The 22,194-nt window shown below is 43.3% G+C and overlaps 1 protein-coding gene and 1 non-coding gene across 2 annotated transcripts in view; both read left to right on the top strand.

Moving 5' to 3' along the window:
* TMC3 (transmembrane channel like 3) overlaps positions 1-22,194 on the top strand; it is a 42,271-nt gene that overhangs the window by 1,619 nt on the left and 18,458 nt on the right. The window contains exons 2-9 of the mRNA XM_003784587.2: positions 332-478; positions 3,890-3,965; positions 12,285-12,366; positions 16,271-16,377; positions 17,394-17,492; positions 17,593-17,735; positions 19,112-19,259; positions 19,899-19,942. Coding sequence (XP_003784635.1) covers positions 332-478; positions 3,890-3,965; positions 12,285-12,366; positions 16,271-16,377; positions 17,394-17,492; positions 17,593-17,735; positions 19,112-19,259; positions 19,899-19,942 — 846 coding nt within the window. The remainder of the gene's footprint in view (positions 1-331; positions 479-3,889; positions 3,966-12,284; positions 12,367-16,270; positions 16,378-17,393; positions 17,493-17,592; positions 17,736-19,111; positions 19,260-19,898; positions 19,943-22,194) is intronic.
* LOC111723474 lies at positions 797-903 on the top strand. Its single transcript, XR_002772001.1, has one exon. It is a non-coding gene; the product is annotated as a U6 spliceosomal RNA (small nuclear RNA).

Genomic DNA, 22,194 nt, shown 5'->3' with positions numbered 1-22,194 from the left:
CCCCCCCCCCCACACACACACTCCTTAAGCAGATGACCCTGGGGCAGTGAGCTGCTGGCAAGGCCAAGCCCTCTTTCCACCTCTGTAGACACCCCCCCACACACACACACACACACTCCTTAAGCAGATGACCCTGGGGCAGTGAGCTGCTGGCAAGGGCAAGCCCTCTTTCCACCTCTGTAGACACCCCCCCCACACACACACACACACACTCCTTAAGCAGATGACCCTGGGGCAGTGGGCTGCTGAAGTTGCCCAGGACGAGATGATGATCTTTTCTGGAAGCAATTCTACTAATCTTATTTCCTCCTTAATACCCTGATCCGTTCAGCAGCTTGGATGACAGCTTTAATGCTGATGAAACAGGGGACAGCAATGATCCAGAACAAATCTTCCAGAATATACAATTCCAGAAAGATCTTGTGGCAAACATTCGCTGCAGACCCTGGACCATGGGGCAGAAGTTGAGGGCGCTGAGGTAAGGCCCTCCCCAGCCAATTTTGATAATCCTGAGTGTGCTTCCCGGGAAACCACACTGCCCTGACCATGGGAATGAGGACCAAGACTCATGTGGGTGACACTTCAATCCCTCTCAACATGGCACAGAGAAGGCACAGAGATGTCTGAGGGGTCTACCTGGTGCAGACAGCCAGTGCCTCTGTGTGTGTGGGTGTTGAGAGTGTGTGTGTTGGTAGAGAAGGTTTCATCTTCTGCCTTCTTTCCAAATACTAGATTTAACACCGTCTCCAAACTCACTGGAAACAAGGCAATAAATTAGAATAAAAAAGATGCTCATGTGCTCGCTTCGGTAGCACATAGACTAAAATTGGGACGATACAGAGAAGATTAGCATGGCCCCTGCGCAAGGATGACACGCAAATTCGTGAAGCGTTCCATATTTTAAAAAAAAAAAAGATGCTCATTTTAGTTGCTTGGCTATTAACTCCCTCTGGGGGAAAATATCTCTATGGCAAGTCAAGTTATTATGATGCTTAAGGTCTTATTGGAGAGTGTGTCTACATATGAGCTAAGTGCTAACGATTTGAAGACAGATTTCCTGAATTTGAATACCACCTCTACCAGTCTCTAGCCATATGATAATGGGAGATTGTCTTAGTTTTTCTAAATAATAGTTCCTTTCTCTTAAAGTTGAACGGATGATAAGGAATAGCCCTTACTTCCTGCAACATTGTTTCCAAAAAATGTCAACTGCTGAACTGTAGTTAAAAAAACTCAAAATCTAAGCCAACATGGGAGGCTCCCCCAAGCTCAGAAGTTTGAGACCAGCCTGAACAAAGCCAGACCCTGTCTCTACTAAAAATAGAAAATTTAGCTGGGCATTGTGGCAGGCACCTCTAGTCCCAGCTACATAGGAGGCTGAGGCAGGAGGATCGCTTAAAACCAGAAGTTTGAGGTTGCTGTGAGCTGTGACACCAGGGCACTCTACCCAGGGTGACAGAGTGAGACTTTGTCTCAAAAGAAAGAAAGAAAGAAGGGAGGGAGGGAAGGGGAGGGGAGGGGAGGGGAGGGGAGGGGAGGGAAGAAAAAGAAAAAAAAAAGAAACCCTCATAATCTCTAGTTGCCCTCCGAACCTGCTGAAGCAAACTATGGGAGAGGCCCTGGAGCTTTGAAGACACATTCAGAATGAGTCTTCTGCACAACTTTAATTGAGTCCAGTGATAGCAGTTTGCTACAAGAATAAATGTGAGTGCTTAGCGTTGCATCTGGTGTAACAGTTCCTCACTAAGAGTGAGTGGGGAACAATTAGGCCAAAGGGCTCACAGCAAAGGGAGTTACCAGAGAAGCTGTCATGGCCTGTACCACTGAGCGGCTCTGCCCCATGGAGTGGCCTTCCTGGTGAAGCCCAGCTACGTCTGATCACTGGGCAGCACTGTGTGGGCAGAACCACTGTTGCATCTGTTTTTTTCTGATTCTTCTCTAGATGCCAAGCAGATATCTCTTTATTTCCACATCTGCCATCTGTTAGGCTTTCATTTCTTTCTTGTTGAATCGTTCCTGCCTTAGATTACCAGGCCAGGGACTGTACCTCCAGACTGAACAGCCTGACCCCCCAGGTGGCTGCAGCAGACAGCTATGGTCACCCACAGTACTCATCCTCAGAAGTTTCCGGTTAATCCTCCTGTGTCTGCTTCCTTGTCTGTTTCCAGATGTCATCATTTCCATTTCTTTGAGTACAAATGGCATTGTCCATTCATTAGATGAGAAGACTGATACTCAGAGATATTAAAAGACTAACCCAAGCTGCACACATCTTCTGAGAGCTAGAGTTAAGCTTTAAACGTGAGATTTCTGACTCCAACTTCTCTGTATTAAACAAAGGGATTCCACCAAAGTAATCACTGGAACAATTAATCAGAAAAACAAAACCCATGTGTTCTAACGGGACTTTTAAGTCATTCAAAATGATGATAATTATTATCTGAGGGCAGTGCCTGTGGCTCAGTGAATAGGGCCCCAGCCCCACATATTGAGGGTGGCAGGTTCAAACCCGGCCCTGGTCTAAATACAACAAAAATAGCGGGAAGTTGTGGCAGGCGCCTGTGGTCCCAGCTACTTGGGAGATAGAGGCAGGAGAATTGCTTGAGCCCAGGAGTTGGAGGTTGTTGTGAGCTGTGATTCCACAGCACTCTACCCAGGGCTACAGCTTGAGTCTCTGCTTCAAAGTAAAAAAAAAAAGGTTTACAAAATGATGATGATTAACTATTATCTGAGGGCAGCACCTGTGGCTCAGTAAATAAGGCACCAGCCCCATATATCAAGGGTGGCAGGTTCAAATCCAGCCCCAGGCAAACTGGGTACACCCGCCCCTGCCACTGCCCTCACCCTTGCCTGAACCTCTGGTTCTCATCTGAGTGGAGCCAGTGCACTGGCTGGGCTGTGCATATGGGAATATTGCAATGGAACAACAGGGAGAAAAGTCCAAAACCAAACACTGGGTTGGGTTGTGCTTTGAAGAAATCATCCGGTCTGTGGATAAGGGAATTAGTATGGCCCTTGGGTCTCCTAAAGAAGGACTCAGAACCAGGGAGCATTCTTGGGAGGTTGATTGGGACACACATACGGGGACACCCATGCAGGTGAACATGTTGAATTAGCAAACTAACTGATCTGGAAGAACTGAGTTCTTCAGTTCTGAGCACGATTGAGCAGAGGGTGTCTGATCATTCCACAGTGAGGGTCTCTGTGTGTAGAGTGCTGTGAGATTGGGTGGCCTTGAAGGTAACATTGATCTCTCTAAGAGTCTTGGACTTCAGGCTGTCTGTGGCATTAATTATTTTCTAATCCTGTTGTTCATTTAGTTGTGGATTTAACTGACTATATCAATGACATCAGTTCATTTTTAAGGATTGAACATTTATGGCTTATCAGGTCATATCCACAAAGCTATTTTAAGGGCATTTGTTTGGGCTAACTCAGGCTGTTCACACCTGCATAGATGTGACTTTCTTGTTCACGGTGACCAGAACAGATTTTCTAAAGCTAGATCTGATTTGCACTTTTGAAGGGTTGACTGCAGGGGGAGGTTTGCTAAGCAGAGAAGCTGAGAGGCAAGTGTCTCTCACTGGGGTTTCCAGAGAAAATGATTCCCAGTCAACCACCAGAATCAAGGAAGGGCTTTAAAAATTCAGTTGTAATTTCGGTATGAAGCCATCATTTTGGGATTGATTCATCAATTTAAGTGTTAAAGAGAAAACTTTTAAAAGAGTTTTTTGTTATCCAAAAGTTAGAAAATGAAACATGTACTTAACTCCATTCTCTCAGTTTCTTGTCCTGAATCATTTAGGGACCTATTTCTGTTGAATTTTTACATATTTTGTGAAAATTCTGTGATACAATTGTGTTCACCATTATGTTTTTCTTTTCTCAGACGAGCAAAAGACATTGTGCTGAAGTTTGAAGGGAGGCTGACCAGGACCCGAGGCTACCAGGCGGCAGGAGCAGAGGTAAGGAGCACACGTGCAGCCCCGTCCCCCCCACCCACCTCCGCCCCCGCCCAGTCCTGCCGGCCTGGTCCCCCAAACCCCCACCCCCAGTCCCGCCGCTCCTCCCCACCCCGCCTGCGGCCCCAGGATGTCATGTGTAGGTTGCGAGTGGCAGCATTGACAGCTGCGGAGCAGAGCTGGAAAGTATGAATGTCCCAAAACATGGCTTTCCCAGATGCCATCGCTTACCAATTATGTGACTCGAAGTAAGCCTAAGTCATCAGGAAAGGGATGTCTTCCCTGGTGAGAATAATCTAGCTTCTTTCCTAACTTAATCCCACTCACAAATTTAGGTTTTAGTCGCTGTATCCCTGTGTCCCCGTTCGCAGTTATGTCCCTTATAAGGAAAAGTTGCAGGCATATTCCAGAGCTCATTTTACAAAGCAATGCTAAGGTTCTTGTATTCTGTTGTTCCCGTTGAGTTACTTAGCATTAAATTTTAGCATTCATTGAAATTATCTGTGTATAAAGGCCTCTCATAAGTGTTTAGAAAACAAAGAAGAAAATTACTTCTTCTTTAAAGTTTCCTGCTCCCCAATATCTTTTATCTTTTGAAAGATTTCAGGTCAATTATTGCATGGTTTCCGCAACATAGAAATTGTAGTATGCAAACATTTTTTTCTTTATGTTTTACTTAACACCACAGTATAAGGATTTGTCCTCGTTGCTATGTAGTTTTTATACCTACTGTTTTTAATGATTGTGTAGTATTCCATCAGATAAATGTATATTCGTTTAATTAACCATTAGCTTGCTCACAGATATTTAAGTTGCTTTTAATTTTTTGTTATTAATAATAATCTCACAAAGAACATCTTTGCACATAGAGATTTTTCTGTATTTTTGAATTCCTTTCTTAGGGTCAATGTTAGAACTGTGATCACTATAGAAAAGACAATGATCCATTTTTTCTAGCTCTTGATAAATTTTTAAAGATTATTCTTCAAATAATTTATATTTTCAGCCCCAGTGAAAGCAGGTGTCCACAGTACAGTGGTTACCATGTTCACCTACCACAATGGAGAATGTACTGGTCTCATAATATCTGCACCAATTTTGAACAATATCTATTTTTAAGTTTGTTGTGATATTTTAATAGACAAAAACTGACAGGTACTTTTTTTATATCATTACTCTATTGCCAGGGCTGGTTTGCTACTCCTGGGTTCAAGTGATCCTCCCACCTCAGCCTCTTAAGTAGCTGAGACTTCAAGTGTAACCACCACACCCAGCTTCAAAACAAAAATATTCTTAATAAAGTTTAAATTAAAGCTGGTCATAAATTTGACATGTCTAAAAAATTATAAGATATCAAAGAATTCCTAAGGTCTGCCTTGGCATTTTTCCTTCTTACTCTTCACAAAACCTTTCTGAAAATTCTAATTTAGTTTTATAACCAAAACCACCTGTGAATCCTGATGCCTGTCATGTTATGATGGAGCTTGGGGAATAAATTATCTTTTTATAAGCATATGTGGGGCCAAGCCCTCTTCTTGCTTTCTCTAAATAAGTTATGTAAAAAGCTATAGGAAAACATCTGTGAAATAATTCAAGGTCCTTCACTTGAGCTCAGATGACCTGAAATATATGTAACAATAAAAAGGTATTGGGGATGATTAGTCTTGTAATATTTGCACCAATTTTAATTTATGTCTATATTTTAAGTTTGACATTTTAACAGACAAAAACTGACATGTGTACTTTTTTATACCTTCACTCTGTTACCCAGGCTGGTCTCCAATTCCTGGGCTCAAGCAATCCTCCCACCTCAGCCTCCCACAGAAAATTTTTTTTATTTTATTCATTTTTTTTGAGATCAAGTCTTGTACTGTTGCCCAGGGTGAGAGTGCCATGGTTTCAGCCTAGTTTACAGCCACCTCAAACTCCTGGGTTCAAGTGATCCCCCCACCTCGGACTTCTAGGATTACAGGAGTGAGCCACAGCACCAAGTATAGTTTTTCAAATGATGAAAGTAACTTGACTTTTTCTCTCACTCCTCTCTCCTTCACACCTCTTGTAAAATGCCCAGCTCTTGCTAGCCCACAGATCTGTGTTGGCTATTCTCTGCTGTAAATAGCTACTCTTCCAGTTCATTTAAGTACTGATTTCTTTTCATTCAAGTTTTAGCTCAAATATGACTCCCCCCCCATACCTTCTTATTTAAAAGAGGCTTCTGGACCAGACCCCCCATACCTTCTTATTTAAAAGAGGCTTCTGGTCCAGACCCTATGGTTCACACCTGTAATCCCAGAGTTGTGGGAGGCTAAGGTGGGAAGATTGCTTGAAGCCAGGAGTTTGAGAATTGCCTGGAAAAAATTGGGAAACCCAGTCTACAAAAATAAAGAAAATTAGCTGGGTGTGGTGGCATACACTTGGGGGTGGAGGCTAGAGGATCACTCCAGCCTAGGACAACACAGCCAGACCCTAGATCTAATAAATAAGTAAATAAAAATAAATAATAAATGACTAGCCTGGCACAGTGGCTCACACCTGTAATCTCGGTCCTCTGGGAGACCAAAGTAAGAGGACTGCTTGAGCTCAGGAGCTTAAGCCAGGCATTTTGGCAGGTGTTCATAGTCCTAACAACTTGGAAGGCTGTGGCAAGAGGATCGCTTGAGGCTCAGCACCTTTAGCTCAGTGATTAGGGCACGAGCCACATGCACCAGGGCTAGTGGGTTCGAACCTGGCCAGGGCGTGTTAAATAACAATGACAACCACAACAAAAAAATAGCCAGGCATTGTGGTGGGTGCCACAGGGAGGCTGAAACAAGAGAATCACTTAAGCCCAAGAGCTTGAGGTTGCTGTGAGCTGTAACACCACAGCACTCTACCAACAGCAACATAGTAAGACTGTCTCAAAAAGAAAAAAAAAAAAAAAAAAGAGAATCACTTGAAGGACTTTGAGGTTGCTGTGAACTATGATGTCACGGTACTCTACCCATGGAGGCAGAATGAGACTGTCTAAAAATAATAAATTAATTAATAAAAGAAACCTGTCCCTCAGGCCTGACGAACCATGTTCCACTGTGATTCTGACTTTTTGAGGCTGCCTTCCCTCTAGATGAATGCAAACTTCATACCAGCTGGCATCTTGGTCACTGTCTGCACCCACGGGAAGACACAGGCTAGGTGCCGGTACATGCTACAAGTAAACATACTTTTCCTACACTATCATTCATGTGTTTAGAATACATTTATTCCAGATGAATGTATACGTCTTTCCAAAACATGAGTTTGTTCTTAGTTACCAAAACTCAATTACCCAAGCCCACAAATAGGAGCTATTTCTTTCAAGTTTGATTTTGCTTTGCTTTTTTTTCTTTTTGTTGAGACAGAGTCTCACTATGTCACTCTCGGTAGAGTGCTGTGGCATCACAGCTCTCAGCAACCTTCAACTTTTAGACTTAAGAGATTCTCTTGCCTCAGCCTCCCTACAAGCTGGGACTACAGTTGCCCACCACAACACCTGGCTATTTTTTTGTTGCAGTTGTCATTGTTGTTTAGCAGGCCCAGGCAGAGTTCGATCCCCCCTGCCTCACTGTATATGGCCGACGGCCTAACCACTGAGCTACTGGCACCAAGCCTGCTTTGCTTTTAAAATCATGAATTATTCCAACTATTAAGGCTTTGACACAAAGATTTGGTACAAATCATCAGAGAAGCACGGCATTTTTTCCCATGTCTTACTTAAACTTTGGTCATTAACAAATCACCTTTTCAATCACATTTGCCTCTAAGAAACTCTGTTAGGCAAAGCTAGACTCTCTCACCACCAGAATGAACCCAGGGGCCATTCACTTTAGTGCTATCTAAGTTTGGGGGTCCTGGCTTCTCACACACCAGAGACTAGGAGAGGAGACCTTGCTTCTCTGACTTGTAAAAGCTACACTGTTTTACGTGCTTTGTGTATTAAAATTCTCGTACAATTTTAAATAAAAAGAGCACACTGAATGCCACTCATTGAATCTTACTTCTCCTTGTACAGATGCGAAAACAGAATCTCAAGGAAAGATAATAACTTTCCCTGGGCATAGTAAGGAAGAAGTGGAACCAGAGCTAGGATTCTGGGTTCTGGCCATCTGCCCAGTATATCTTAGATGTCAGGACTTTAAAATGGGCCAGAGACTCAAATGCTTTCCAACATCAGAGCTTGCCAGAGGATGTTGTAGCACCCCTCCCTCTAGACTCTACTGGGGGTAAATGGTCAGAAAGGGTGGTCTTTCCTTCTATGCCCTAGGATGAGGGGCCATGTGCACGTTGGAAGGCTGCATTAATTTAGCTGTAATCTAAAAAGCCACATTCAAGAAACTTCAATTAATAGTTAAAAATATGCATTATTTTATACACATATAAATGCTATGTACTTAATAATTTCTAAAAATAAAAACTACTTGTTCATTTTCAAGTAAAGTAACCTTTCTACTTGGGAGGCTGTAGCAGAAGGATCAGTTAACTCAGGAGTTTAAAGTTGCTATGAGCTAAGATCATACCTTGGCACTCTAGACTGGGAAACAGAATGAGATTCTGTCTCATAAAAGAAAAAAGGGGAAGGGGAAATAAGTAACATTTTAATGACCTTGTTGTGTCTGCTTCCATTGAAAGCATTTGAGTATCTGGCTGCAGCGTGGAGGTCTGCAGATTCAGCTGATCCTCCGGAGGGGTATCCGTCATTTGTGACCTTAAGGGTGTCTTTATTCAGGTTAAGTAGGAGAATGTAGATTTGCAGCAATAAGTGGTTAAAATGCAAGAGAGCGTTTTTAGGGCATGTTGCTGAAGGCATGGGTACTGCAGTTTTCTGCATTTCAGTTGGATCTTTCTCAGCATCAAACAATAACTTTAAAATGTCATCTACTGAGAGCTCAGTCAGTTCCATCTGTGGTTCTTCAGGTGCCTTGGTGATATGGACTAGGTGAGGCTGAAATGCTAATCTGAGGAATTGCCTGGTTCTCAAAATCAGTGAATCTTTTATTGTATTCTCCAATTGATAGGCCTGTAACAGCTGGGTATTATTCCAATGATTCACATACTTTGCCCTGCTCATCAGTGATCTTTGCTAAACTTCAGATGAAAATAGTCATCCAAAATTTCCTTTTTAAGAAGTGTTTTGAAAAAAGGTCACATTTTTTGACATGCTTAGATTTTTTGGTACGTGTCATACTCAAGTCGTTTGACATGGTGTCATACAGAAATGCTGTATTCCTCTAGAAATCTTCTTTCAATAACTTACATTGCTGACTCTGTCCTTCATAAGATGTAACTCTCGGTTCTTGCAGAGATGAAATTTTAGCTAACACCTGTCCCTGCAGTAGCCAGTGCCCTTCAGTAATGATGAGGCAAATCCACACGGAATACGTGCAGGTTTAGCACATTACAAAACTGACAATGCCGTGTTGCATTTGCATGAATATAGTTAATAATACTCATAACTTGTCACAAAGCATCACTTAAAATAGCTGCTTTAGCACAGAGATTTTACTAAGGCGAGGTACAAGGCAAGGAAATAAGACCATGGGGAGCTGTTAATACTTTTGCTAATTTATGCAACAAACCCTTTATGTTTTTCTATCAAGAAGGGTGCCTTGGCTCGGTGCCTGTGGCTCAAGCAGCTAAGGCACCAGCCACATACACCTAAGGTGGCAGGTTCGAACCCAGCCCGGGCCCGCCAAACAACAATGATGGCTGCAACCAAAAAATAGCCGGGCGTTGTGGTAGGTGCCTATGGTCCCAGCTACTTGGGAGGCTGAGGCAGGAGACTCATTTGAGCCCAGGAGTTGGAGGTTGCTGTGAGCTGTAATGCCACAATATTCTACCCAGGGAGACAGCTTGAGGCTCTGTCTCAAAACAAAAAAAAGAAGGGTGCCTTCTCTATACATACTGCATTTACCAAATTCAGCCCAACTTCACGACATTTATCCTAAAAGTTGTTGAAGGTATCTATTACCTGTGTTCCTATTCACAACAGTGCACAAAGCAAGTAACTCTTCACAGCAAAGAAAATCCTCTGTTAAGACCTGAATGAAGGGGCGGTTCCTGTGGCTCAAAGGAGTAGGGCGCCAGCCCCATATACCAGAGGTGGCGGGTTCAAACCCAGCCCCAACCAAAACAAAAAGACCTGAATGAAGTCTAAAATCTGCACAGATATGAACACCTTCATGGAATGAAAAAGAAAGTAAAAACAAAACAAAACAAAAGCAAACAAACAAAAAAGTCTGCATAGAGTATCAGTTCATTCATCCAAAGTGACCAAATAATACATATTTTCCTTTTGAAGTCCTGCATGAAGTTGTTCTTTTAAGTTGAAGTCTAATTCATGTTCCTGATCAGTTATGGTTCTTTTTGAAAGAGGCAGCTGTTTGTACTTTGAAATGTTATGGTGCCTAAGCACGCTACCACTTTGACAATGCTTTCTTTCTCCACTTCTCCACCACTGAATGGCTTCCTTTCTTCCCTGGTACATAAGCTCTAAGTCGCTTCTGTAGCATTGTCACTTTCAAGGTCCTATTGCTACTTGAAAGAATTGTCTTTGTCTTTTAATTTCTGCAGTCCAGAAATTAAATTTCTTCTACTTTTCTCTACCTAATTTAAAATACTAGCGGTCCTTATGAGTGTTCTAATGCTGACAAGCATTGTTAGTCTTTAATGTTGATGCTGCCATATCACAAAGCAAGCAAATCATCTTATCTTTAGCAGAAATAAGATAACACCACATTTTCCTAATCCATCCTCATTAAAAATCATCCTTCAGCATTCTCTCAGTCTTCTTTGACATCATGGGCTGCTAAGCAGATGGAATTTAAAAATATTGTCAAGCTGTGAAACTATTAAAAAATTCCACTTCAAACAGAAATACAGTGCACCATTGTCAAAATCTGATCACAGACTGCTATACCTGACCCCCATAAACGCTCACCAACCAGCCTTGTTTGGCAGTGCCACTAGTCAGGTGGGGGATGTTAGAACTCAGTCAGGAGCTTAGCAGCCCGTCAATTTAGTCCTCATAGTTTACTAGTGTTGTTATTATGCCAGTCAATCTGAGAGGATTATTTCATTGAAACTCATTTTACTCTTTGGTATTTGAAATACCTTCATTTTAAAAATGAAATAAAAGTGTAAAAGGCAAACAAAAAATGTATTAATAAAAATGGAATGATTTGTTATGTAAAATTTGGATTCAGTCAAAAGGCAGCACTTAGGGACTAGAAAGCCACAGGTTCCCTATCCCTGCTCTAGGAGATAAACCAGGTGAACAAATCAAGGTAATGCAAGGTAGGCTATGATAAACATTATAGGAGAAAGCAAAAATTATTGCGTGGGGGAGCTCACAGATAGAAGAATTTATTTCTCAGTACAGAAAATCTGTGTTCATGGAAGTGGTGATACTTGAGTTGGCTTTCAAATCATGAACAAAATGTGAACAAGTCCAACTTCTGATAACATTCAGATTTTCATTTGCAAGCAGCCATTCTGGCCTTAGCAAACACAACCAGAATGACATTACCATGTGTGTCTGCATCGGGACCATGTGCTGTCTTGCAGTTCAGAATGTTGTAATTGCATTTGTAATCCCTCTTTCTGCAGTGATGTCATGTACTTCCAGCACAAGCCTAGATCGTTTGTGTGTTAAAATGCACAACCTGCCCACTTTGTTGGAGAGCAGAGCTGGTATCAGGGCACATTTTTCTTTATTCTCCTTTGAGAAAAAAAAAATACAACACTTAGCAATTGCATCTTAAACCAATAATACAAATTTCCAGACCATAACCGGCTAGGAAATTATTCTGCAGCAAGATGCAAGGCATACAACCGGGGGCGGGGGAAGCCTCATTTTTGGGTGGGCTCTAGATTCTTGGTCCTTTAGCAAGAACATGATTTTAATCACATGAGGAGTTTGTTAGCTATGTGGATTCTCAGGCCCCACCCTCAGAGCTATCGCAAGTCCATGGTGGAGTCAAGTACTTAGACATCATTCCTTGAGTAATTCCCACTGTTCTCAGTCTGTGTAGTGTGAGCAAGTCAGGATGTGACCCTAGAGAGGATGAAGCTTGGTGCAGCAGGCTCCATGGTGCAGAGCCCAGAGCAGGTGTCTGCTTACCGGGTCAGGAGCCCAGAGAGTCAAGGGGGCAACTTTTGTCCTAGAGTTGCTTACCAGCCTATGGAGCCACAAATAAAGGTAGCAGAGGATATATTTAGGGGGTCCACTCTCCATATGGGGCCCTATAGCCACATAGCCTTGTCCTCTTCACGAACGTGAAAGGCTCTAATCCTGCCTCTCTTTCCTAGCTCTGGCGGAAATTTGCTCGTCTTGCCTGTAACTTCATGGTCATCTTCATTCCCTGGGAAATGAGAATAAAGAAAATTGAGAGTAAGTGTTTGCACTTGCGGGGGGATGCAGTGATCATGGCCGACCCACAGCTGGGTCACCAGGCTCCACCTGGGACGACAGGGAGAGAAGACACAACGCCTGTCCCACCACCTCCCAGGGTGGGAACAGTGCCAGGCATGTAACTGTTCTCCCCTAGTTCATTCCTTTAGTCAGACACAACCCGAACCTCCAAAAGATCAAGTGAAAACCTGCAAGGATGAATGAGAGGGTAGCACAGGCAACTGCAAAGTGCAATACAAAAATCTGCATTTTCATAGATATGACTGTGACCATTTAGAAAACAGATGCTAAAAAATAAATAAATCACACCCACAGTCCCACTTACAAACACACACACAAACTGCCAGAAAAAACCAATAAATCTAAAATAAGGAAAACCTTAAGATTGAACCAGAGACTATAAAGTCTTATAAAGAGACATGGGGAAATTTAATATTTGAAATATTTTGATTTTCCCAAAATCAAGTTAGAAGTTTAAGACAATTTCAATAAAAATTCAAATTTATTGTTTTAGTATTCAACAAAATGATCATAAAACTTACATAGAAGAGAAATATCCAAGAATCTAATGAAAAAACTTTTTAAAGGAAAATTCAAATGAAGTTGCGTAACCAAAACCTTAAAACATATTCCAAAAGCTACAAGAATTGAAAGAGTATGACATAGTGCAGGAATAGACTGACAAATAAAAAAAAAATAAGTAAAGATTTCAGGAACACAGAAGAAGACACACAGACCCTCCGTGTGTGATGATTACTCAAGTCAGATAAATGACTCCACAAAAACTGCTGAAACAATTGATTTGACTGTTTTTTTTGGTTTTTGTTTTTGTTTTTGTTTTTGTTTTTATTGAATGGTAACTATGTACATTAATGCACTTCTGGGGTACAGTGTGGGGTTTTCACATGCAATCTGAAATACTTCCATCAAACTGGTCAACACAGCCCTCATGAAAGTATCCAATGTACACACCCCTATTATGAAACTAATTTAAACCTTTTTATATGAAAGCTATAACCAAACAGCCTAAGAATATGGGGAGGGGGGAGGGAGAAGGGAGGGGGTAATGGGTGGAGGGAGGGGGTTTGGAGGGATCACTTCTGAGGTTTACCTTATAGGGGTACAGGTGAATCTTTCTAAGAGTAGAATGTGATTTGACTGTTTTAAAGAGAAAGTTTAATTCCCTCACTTTAAAATTCTGTTAAATATTTAAATATCCAATAGGAAATATTTAAATATATGATAGAAATATTCAATAGGAATTATTTAAATACACAATGAAAGAATTTAAGAAAATAGAGATGATGTTATCAGAGAATGGAGACCGATCAAATCATAAAAGTGAAAAAAGGGATCATCGTGGAAAGTATTATTATACTACTTGACTACATAAAAAAATTATGTACATGAAAAATAAAGGTGGCTGGGTATAGTGGCTCATGCCTGTAGTCCCAGCACTCTGGAAGGTCAAGGCAGGTAGATCATTTGAGCTCAGGAGAGGAGCTTGAGACCAACCTGAGCAAGAGCGAGACCCCATCTCCACTAAAAATAGAAAAACTAGTTAGTGTGGTGGGCACCTATAGTCCCAGCTACTTGGGAGACTGAGGCGAGAGGGTCACTTTACCCCAGAAGTCTGAGGTTGCTGTGAGCTATGACGCCACAGCACTGTACCCAGGGTGACAGAGTAAGACTCTGTCTCAAATAAAACCAAAACAAAACAAAAAATAAAGCTATAATTTAGATGACCAATTGGGAAAAACATTTTCAATATTTAAATAGAATTAAGCACTTTCATACACAGCTGGTAGGAATGTCAATTGGGACAGTATCTCCAGAGCAAATTTATAATATGTAACAAAAGTTGGCAGAATGTTTTTGTCCTTTGATAAAATGCTTCTATTTCCTAAGAACCAGGGGAATCAACCAGGAAACTACAGCACGCTTCATGACCAAGTCTTTGCGGATGCTGCTGGCTCCCCACTCAGGCCTCTTTCCCTAGCTGGTCCCTTTTCCCATCTGCTCTGAGTGCAGGCTGCTCCACATGCCAGCTGCTCCCTTCTCTAGGAATTGCCCTTGGCTGACCAGACGTGAGGCACATGTCATCCCACCCCATAGCCCACCTACACCCAAAGACTTATCTACAGAGAGCGTTCAAGTCTGACCCCTGGCTCCACATGGGGCCAACCCTGTGGGGCAGTCCAAGCTCCACAGCTCCTCGTGGGGCCAGACTGAGCCAGGCTCCAGTGGAGACAGCATCCTTGCTTGGCTCTTTTCCCTGACTCCCCCGACTGCCCTCACTCACTCTCCTGAGAGCACCTCCCACACCAATCTTGCACAGCTAAGTAAATCCCTTTCTCAAGCTCTGCTTCTAGCAAATCTGACCTCAGACAAGAATTATTTATTATAGAACTACTCATCCTGCTGAAAGGCTGGAAACTTCCTGTCAAGTGACATTTAGGGATGGGTTAAATAAATGATGGAAAATTCACATTGACAAAACAATCAAATTCATTTTGTAGAACAATATTTTTGGCAAGAGAAAATATTTGCAATATATCGATAACAGAAAATGCATGCTGTAGAGAGATGCCAACTTTATACAAAATGTTCTAAGTACAGAATAAGAATGGAGTGTAACACTAAAAGTTTAAAATAACTCTAGTAGTGACTTCAATTTAGTGGTCTTAGAATAGGTTAATTTTTTTGTTATTCTTGTGATGTTCTGTGTCTTTCTACTTAGACAAATGTAAACTGAAATAAGAATTCAAGAGATTTTTGAGTATGACACAAATCCACCTACTCCAGAAGGCAATGAAATTACCACCTTCATTCTCACTTAACTTTTGTGCTCCTGGATTTTCTCAATCAACATTTTTTACTATGCTTTTATTTTGGAATGAGCTCAGGTGTACAGAAAAGTCACAGGGCGTGCTCCCCTGTGCCATCAGCCAGTTTCCCCTATTGTTGACATCTAGCAAACTGTTCAACTTGAAACGAGGGCAAAGGGACGTTGAGAAAATCCTTAGAATTCTCAAAATGATACAAAATAGAAAATGAATATATCAAATTCTCAAAAGAGGCCGACACTTCTTAACATATATGAACTATTATGAATTTGGTCAGACCTTTTTATTCTATCTTTTGACTATACCATATTTTTATTTTTTATTTTTATCTCAGATTGATCTGAGGGTACAGATGATTGTGTTTGAGGTTACCATGTTTGTGTTTGTTAGGTAAGATCCATGTTGTAGTTGTGTCCCACACCCAAGGAGCGTGCCATATAGGTTACATTGTGCCCACTGTCAGAACACACCAATCCCCTCCCTCCTCCCACCCTCTCCCTAATTTGAATTAAATTGAGTTTTTCTCTTGTGTATGCATGTATTAGTTCATCTATTGGCTTCATAATAGTACTGAGTAAACTGGATACTTACTTTTCCATTCTTGTGATACTTTACGAAAGAGAATGTTCTCCAACTCGATCCAAGTTAATACAAAAGATGTGAGGTCTCCATCTTTTTATGTCTGAATAATATCTCATGGTATACATATACCACAGTTGGTTAATCCATTCCTGGGTTGATAGGCAGGTAAGGCCCTTTTAGATGAGGATGTCATCAGAGAGAGGATTTCCAAGTGGCATTTTACACAAAGTGAGGATCTTCCTGCATATAGAACTAGTGGATGTTCGTGGGCATCTTGAGCCATGGAAACTGCCACTGGGGGGAGCACCCTGACTGGTGCCGCGGCGGCATTCTCACTCCGTGTGCTGCTGATATTCTGGCATTCTCACTCCGTGTGCTGCTGTGCCATTCTTCATGGGGGCTTCTCGCGCTCTGAGCACCTTGCATGACCTGCTCTCATGGTCTTCTTCCTTCAGGTCATTTTGGATCTGGTGTGGCCTCCTATTTCATATTCTTGAGATGGTTGTTTGGGATCAATATTGTGCTCACCGTCATGACAGGTGCTTTCATTGTGATTCCAGAGGTAAGAACTGTTTCAGGAGAGAAAAAAGAACTGTGCTTTAAGAAGAGAAGATAAAGAAAGCCTCAGCATAAAATGACCTCCCTCATTACCTGATAGGAAGGGCAGTGAGTGTGTTGAAACAGAGTTGACACGCTTTTTCTGTAAAGACCCATGGAGTAAATATTTCAGGCTTTGTGGCCCATTTGGTCTCTGTCACAACTATTCAAAGCTGCCACATCGTGCAGAAGCAGCCACAGCAATACACCAACCAGTGTCTGTGTTCCAATAAAATCTTATTTGTGGATATTGAAATTTGAATGTTATATCATTTTTATGTGTCACAAAATGTTATTCTTTTGATTTTTTCCCCCCATCTATTTAAAAATCCAAAAACTATCCTTAGCTCTTGGGCCATACAAAAGGTGGTGATGGGTTGGATTTGGCTTATTTGCCAACCCTCTGTTAATATAAAACCCATTTTTCTTTCTTTCTTTCTTTTTTTTTTTTTTTTGTAGAGACAGAGTCTCACTTTTTTGCCCTTGGTAGAGTGCAGCGGAGTCGCTCCTGCAACCTCCAACTCCTGGGCTTAGGCGATTCTTCTGCCTCAGCCTCCCAAGTAGCTGGGACTACAGGCGCCCGCCACAACGCCCAGCTATTTTTTGTTGCAGTTTGGCCGGGGCTGGGTTTGAACTTGCCGCCCTCAGTATATGGGGCCAGCGCCCTACTCACTGAGCCACAGGCGCCTCCCTAAAACCCATTTTTCAACTAAACTTCATCCTCACACAGTAAATGGGCCATTTCCCATGCCATTGTAAGAATCTTGGGACTTCATGTCCCTAGAATCCATGTCTAGCTCCCAAAGAGCACATGCAGGCAGACTCTGATGAGGCAAAAATAAAACTGGCTCCCCATGGTGTGTATTCCATCAGTGAAAGGCCAGAGAAGGCCACCCCCTGGAGATCTCATGTGTTCCTCCCCTTTTCTTCTGGTCCCCTGTGCCCTGGAAGACCACATGACACCCTTTCCTCTCTCCCCAGCTGATTGCAGGCCAGCCCTTTGGAAGCACAGCCAGGAAGACCATCCCCAAGGAGCACGTTGCCTCGGCCCAAGACCTGGACACCGTCTGGTCCCTGGGGGTGAGGTTGACACTTGGTCACACCTGTCCTGAGGGAAAGGTGAATGGGCCACTGTTGTGGGACCTGGGGATCAGAGATGACACTGAGCTTCTGTTTGCAGGGATACCTCCAGTACTCAGTCCTGTTCTACGGCTACTACGGCAGGGAGCGGAGGATCGGGAGAGCCGGCTACCGGCTGCCCTTGGCTTATTTCCTGGTGGGGATGGCAGTGTTTGCTTACAGTTTCATCATTCTCTTAAGAAAGTATGACTACTCTGTTTCTCAAAATATGTTTCAAGAATCATGATATGTATGATCTCATTTAATCTTGTTGGTAATTCTGTAATTTAAAGCAAAACTAACTTCACCCATTTTGCAGGTGAGGAGACCAAGGCTAAATGAGGTAGGTCCATTTTGAACCATGTTCGTACTTATCAAACACTTCCTGCGTGGGCAGGTTCTGCATTGGGCCTGGAGAGACAAGAATCCTATAGATGAAGAATTATGCATTAGCTGAACCAATAGAGAGATAAACCTGATCTAGTTGACGGAGTTTGCAGAAAGCAAAACGTCCTCCCTGTCTGTAGGTTTGCCTGCGACCTAGCTACAAATTCTGCAAAGGCCAGGCTTGCAGCTGACCCCTGCACTTCACCACAGAGAGGTGGCCCCCAGCCGGAGTTAAGAGTGCTGCCCCACCCGGCATGAGACCTGCAGCAACTCACCACAGTCCCTCCCTGGCCTCATCTGTAAAATGTGTAGGTTGGCTCAGGAAATCGCCAGGTTTCCTTCCAGCTTAACCTGTGTCTGTGTAGGAGCTAGAAAAATGCAGACCCACAGTGGAGGGCTCCAAACCCCAGGGAGAACTTAGCCCCCAACCATTTGGCTCCCAGGCTGCTTCTGTCTGATTTAGACGATCACGCCTCACCACTGCCCCCATGTGGCATGTTAGCAAAGTGCAGATGAAAGAATTTAAAAACCAGACTGTAAACAAGTAAATAAACAAAACTTGAGAAGGTGCACAGTGGCTTAGGGGCTCCAGTTTCCCAAAGTTTTCTAGCTCAGTTTCTGGCAGTCTTGAGGCCCCAGCTGGAAGACTTGGGACCTTTACCAGATGTTACAATTTAAGAGACAAATCAGGGCAAACTTCTTGCAACAGAAGAAATGGCCTAAAGGGCAAGAAGCGTCCCCTGAGGAGGGACCAGGATTCTTCTTTCAAATACCTATAGGAATGCTGTGTGCTAGAGGGACCCAGCATGTTCTGTGGGGTCCCAGGGTTAGAGACCCCACGAGAAGATTGATTCAGCTTAAAGGGGAGCATTTCACTTCATGATCACAGTTACATAGAGGCTGGCAAGAGCAGCCCCCAGGGGACACACACCTGCAGCAACTGGCCATGGCAGTGCTGAGACTCCTCGCCAAATGAACTGGCACAATGGGCCTCTGCCGTTTTCACACTGTTCAGAAGTGTGGGCTGGGGGCACAGGTGTGGGCGAAATCCAGAATCCAGCCAGTGCTCTGCTTGCCCAGCAGTGACCAGACAAGCTCCGTCCACCCAGCAGGAGTAGCTTTTTCTAATTCATACAGTTCCCCCAGTCCACGGACAATCATATCCCTGAGACTCCTGTGACCCCTTTTTGCAGGATGGCTAAGAACTCCCGCACAAGCCTTGCCAGTGCTTCCAATGAAAACTATACCTTCTGCTGGCGGGTGTTTTGTGCCTGGGATTACCTCATTGGAAACCCAGAGGCTGCAGAGAGCAAGACAGCCGCCATCGTGAACAGCATCAGGGTGAGTCAGTGAGCCTGCCCGGGTGGGGGCCACTATGGGGTCCAGACTCTGCAGACCACAGCATGTCAGTTCCAGTCTGCTCGTCATCCAGGGCAGTTGTTTGCAAAGGGAGGTGGGCATGCCCCAGGACAGGCACCAGATGACCCACGGAGTGTGGACAGAACATTGGGAAACTTCTCTTTTTCAATTCCATTTTAAAAAATTTTTAGTTTGCATATTTTTGTTAACTTTACATAATGGGTTGTTACCGTATTATATATATTTAACCTGAAAAGAAACAAATACATAGATGTGGGGACTGTAGACTTTATTTTTAACTTAGAAGAAGATAATGCAATCCACAGCATCCAGAGATTTGGGTTTCCTGAACTGCACAGACAGCTAAAAGGTGCCCTATTTTGAGAAAAAAAGCAATTAGATAATTTGAATTATCATACCCTTACTATCTCCACTCCCTCTTCCCAGTCCCCAATTTCATTTTCTCAATTGCTTATTAGATAATTAATATCAAATTCATTTATTATAATTAGAATCTTACAGAATAAGGCTTTAGACATTGAAAACATCTTGAATTACTGGGTACACTGTTCCTACTGATCTATGATTAATGTTGAATGCTATTTATGTTTATCCTTATAGGAGGCCATACTGGAAGAACAGGAAAAGAAGAAAAACAAAAACCTGTAGGTATTAATACTCCTCATGTTCAAAGCATTGATCAGTTTTGTTTCAACTCAGTACAAAACTTATAAGATTCTGACTTTCTCGGTTGTCAGACAGTTCCTCTTTCTTCTTCCTGTCTTTCCTGGTAAAGTGATCTGTGGTACTTGACAGATCCTGGGACGGGGCAGAGGTCTGAAGCTGGCCAGTTTCCGACTCTTTTGCTTAGATAACAAAGGAGGTATTTTGAACACAGCTTCTAGTTTGCTAAATGAAGCAAATACGTGAATGCTGTTAGGACTTGTTCTATTTTGAAACAAGTCTCTGAAGTCACCAGACACAGATATTACCTTGTTTATGTTCACAAGTTTTCTCAGACAATTTCCAAGCTTCCAAGTTCTTCTCAAGATCTCAAGAGCTACGCTAGTGAGCGTGAGGCCCCTTCCATCAGAGAGCTGGTGAGAAAGAAGGCCACTCCCAGGGAGGGGCAACGGCCCTGTCCTCATGGAGACTGATGCATCTGCCTGTCCAACATCACAATTAGATTCTAAGGTGTAGAAAGCCCCTTCTGAGGACTGTTGCATTAAAGGACGTGAGAAATGAGGAGACACACCCAGCCTCTGGGACAGTGACAGGGAGAGAGGGCAGTTGTGCTGGGAAGGGCTGTCCACAGGCAGTCAGAAAACAGATTCTAGCCCCCTTGTCATGAATGTCCACAAATGCCCTTGACCTCGTGAACCTGTGCTCCCTCACCTATAAAATGAAAGGATGGGATTCTACCCTCTGGTTCTGTATCTGTGGGTCCTCTCCACCAGATTTGGTCACAATAATAATACAGTATGCCATGTTTTTATTTTAGCCAAGCAAGGTGACATTTAGCATTTCATTTGGAAGTGAAGTTTCCCATTGTACAGAAGAAGGACCAGGACACATGGAGAGGGAGGTGTCACGACCTGCGCGGGGTCCCCAGCAGATGAAACTTCACCTTCCTCCAGCCCTTGTGCTGGGCAAGGCTGTGCAGACTGCCTCAGGGTGCACATTGTGCCCCCTGCTGGTGTCCACTGCTTGGTGCCCCAGGGATCATCCTCTGAGGCTGCAGTGTGGGGTGCCCACAGGTCCCAGTCAGTACTCATCCAAGCGAGACTAAGAAGCTGGGTACAGAGCTGGGAGTTCATGCTCATGGCATTCCTGGACCACAAGGAATGGGATAAATGCTTTTCTCCTTCATACTGGGCAGGTGGTTCCGAAAAACATTTCTTAAGTCCCTTGTAAAGGCCTGCAGATGCCTTTGGCAGCAGCCACCTCTACCACATGTCCCTGCACTGATGGCTGCACTGCCCCAGGCTGCACCTCTGTTTCTGGGACCAGCCACCTCCCCCACATGTCCCTGCACTGGTGGCTGCACTGCCCCAGGCTGCACCTCTGCTTTCTGGGATCACTTCCCAAATGAACTACCTGCAAAAAGGCATGGAGTTCTCTTTTCAGGCTCCAAAATCAGCAGAAGACAACTTAAGAATAAGACAATTGAAGTCAGACATTGGCTGTCCTCTGGTGTCAGAAACAATGGATGTGTCTCAGATAAAACTGGAGTGAGTACTAGAATCACCATGGATTCTGAGATCTGCCCAGAAGATCATTGATCATTGATTTCCAGTTTATTCCTTGTACTCATAAAACAAAGTTAACTGTAGGGTGGCGCCTGTGGCTCAAAGGAGTAGAGCGCCGGCCCCATATGCTGGAGGTGGTGGGTTCAAACCCAGCCCAGGCAAAAAAAACGGCAAAAAAAAAAGTTAACTGTAAAGTGCTGAGAGGCACACAGGAGGTGAGACCAAATGATGAAAGAGATGACTCCTGAATCCCATCTCCAGGCCAGTTGACTGCTCCTTCATTTACACTTCCATCTAGCAAATGTTTACTCAGTGCCTGTAGTTGAGGATGTTTGAGTATTTACTTCTACATGGAAAAGATAGCAAAGAAACCCCCAGGGAAATACAATCACACCTCTCACAACAGGAGGGACCCGGCAGAGAAATATCTTTAGGCCATGCTGTGCTTGCAGGAGTATCACAGAATGTACCTATACAACAGTAGATGGCATGGCCAGCGCTCTACATACATGGGCTATGTGCCCATACTGAATACTGTAGGCAGTTGAAACACAATGCTAGACATAGAAAAGGGACAGCGAAAATACCATGCAAAAGCTAAAAACCGGCTCGGCGCCTGTGGCTCCAGTGGCTAGGGCGCCAGCCACATACACCTAAGGTGGCGGGTT

This window comes from Otolemur garnettii, unplaced genomic scaffold (assembly GCF_000181295.1).
Source record: "Otolemur garnettii isolate 467f Iridium unplaced genomic scaffold, OtoGar3 scaffold00011, whole genome shotgun sequence".
Taxonomy (NCBI): Eukaryota; Metazoa; Chordata; class Mammalia; order Primates; family Galagidae; genus Otolemur; species Otolemur garnettii.
Note: the sequence above shows the minus strand (reverse complement) of the source record. Positions and strands in the feature narration are given on the sequence as shown.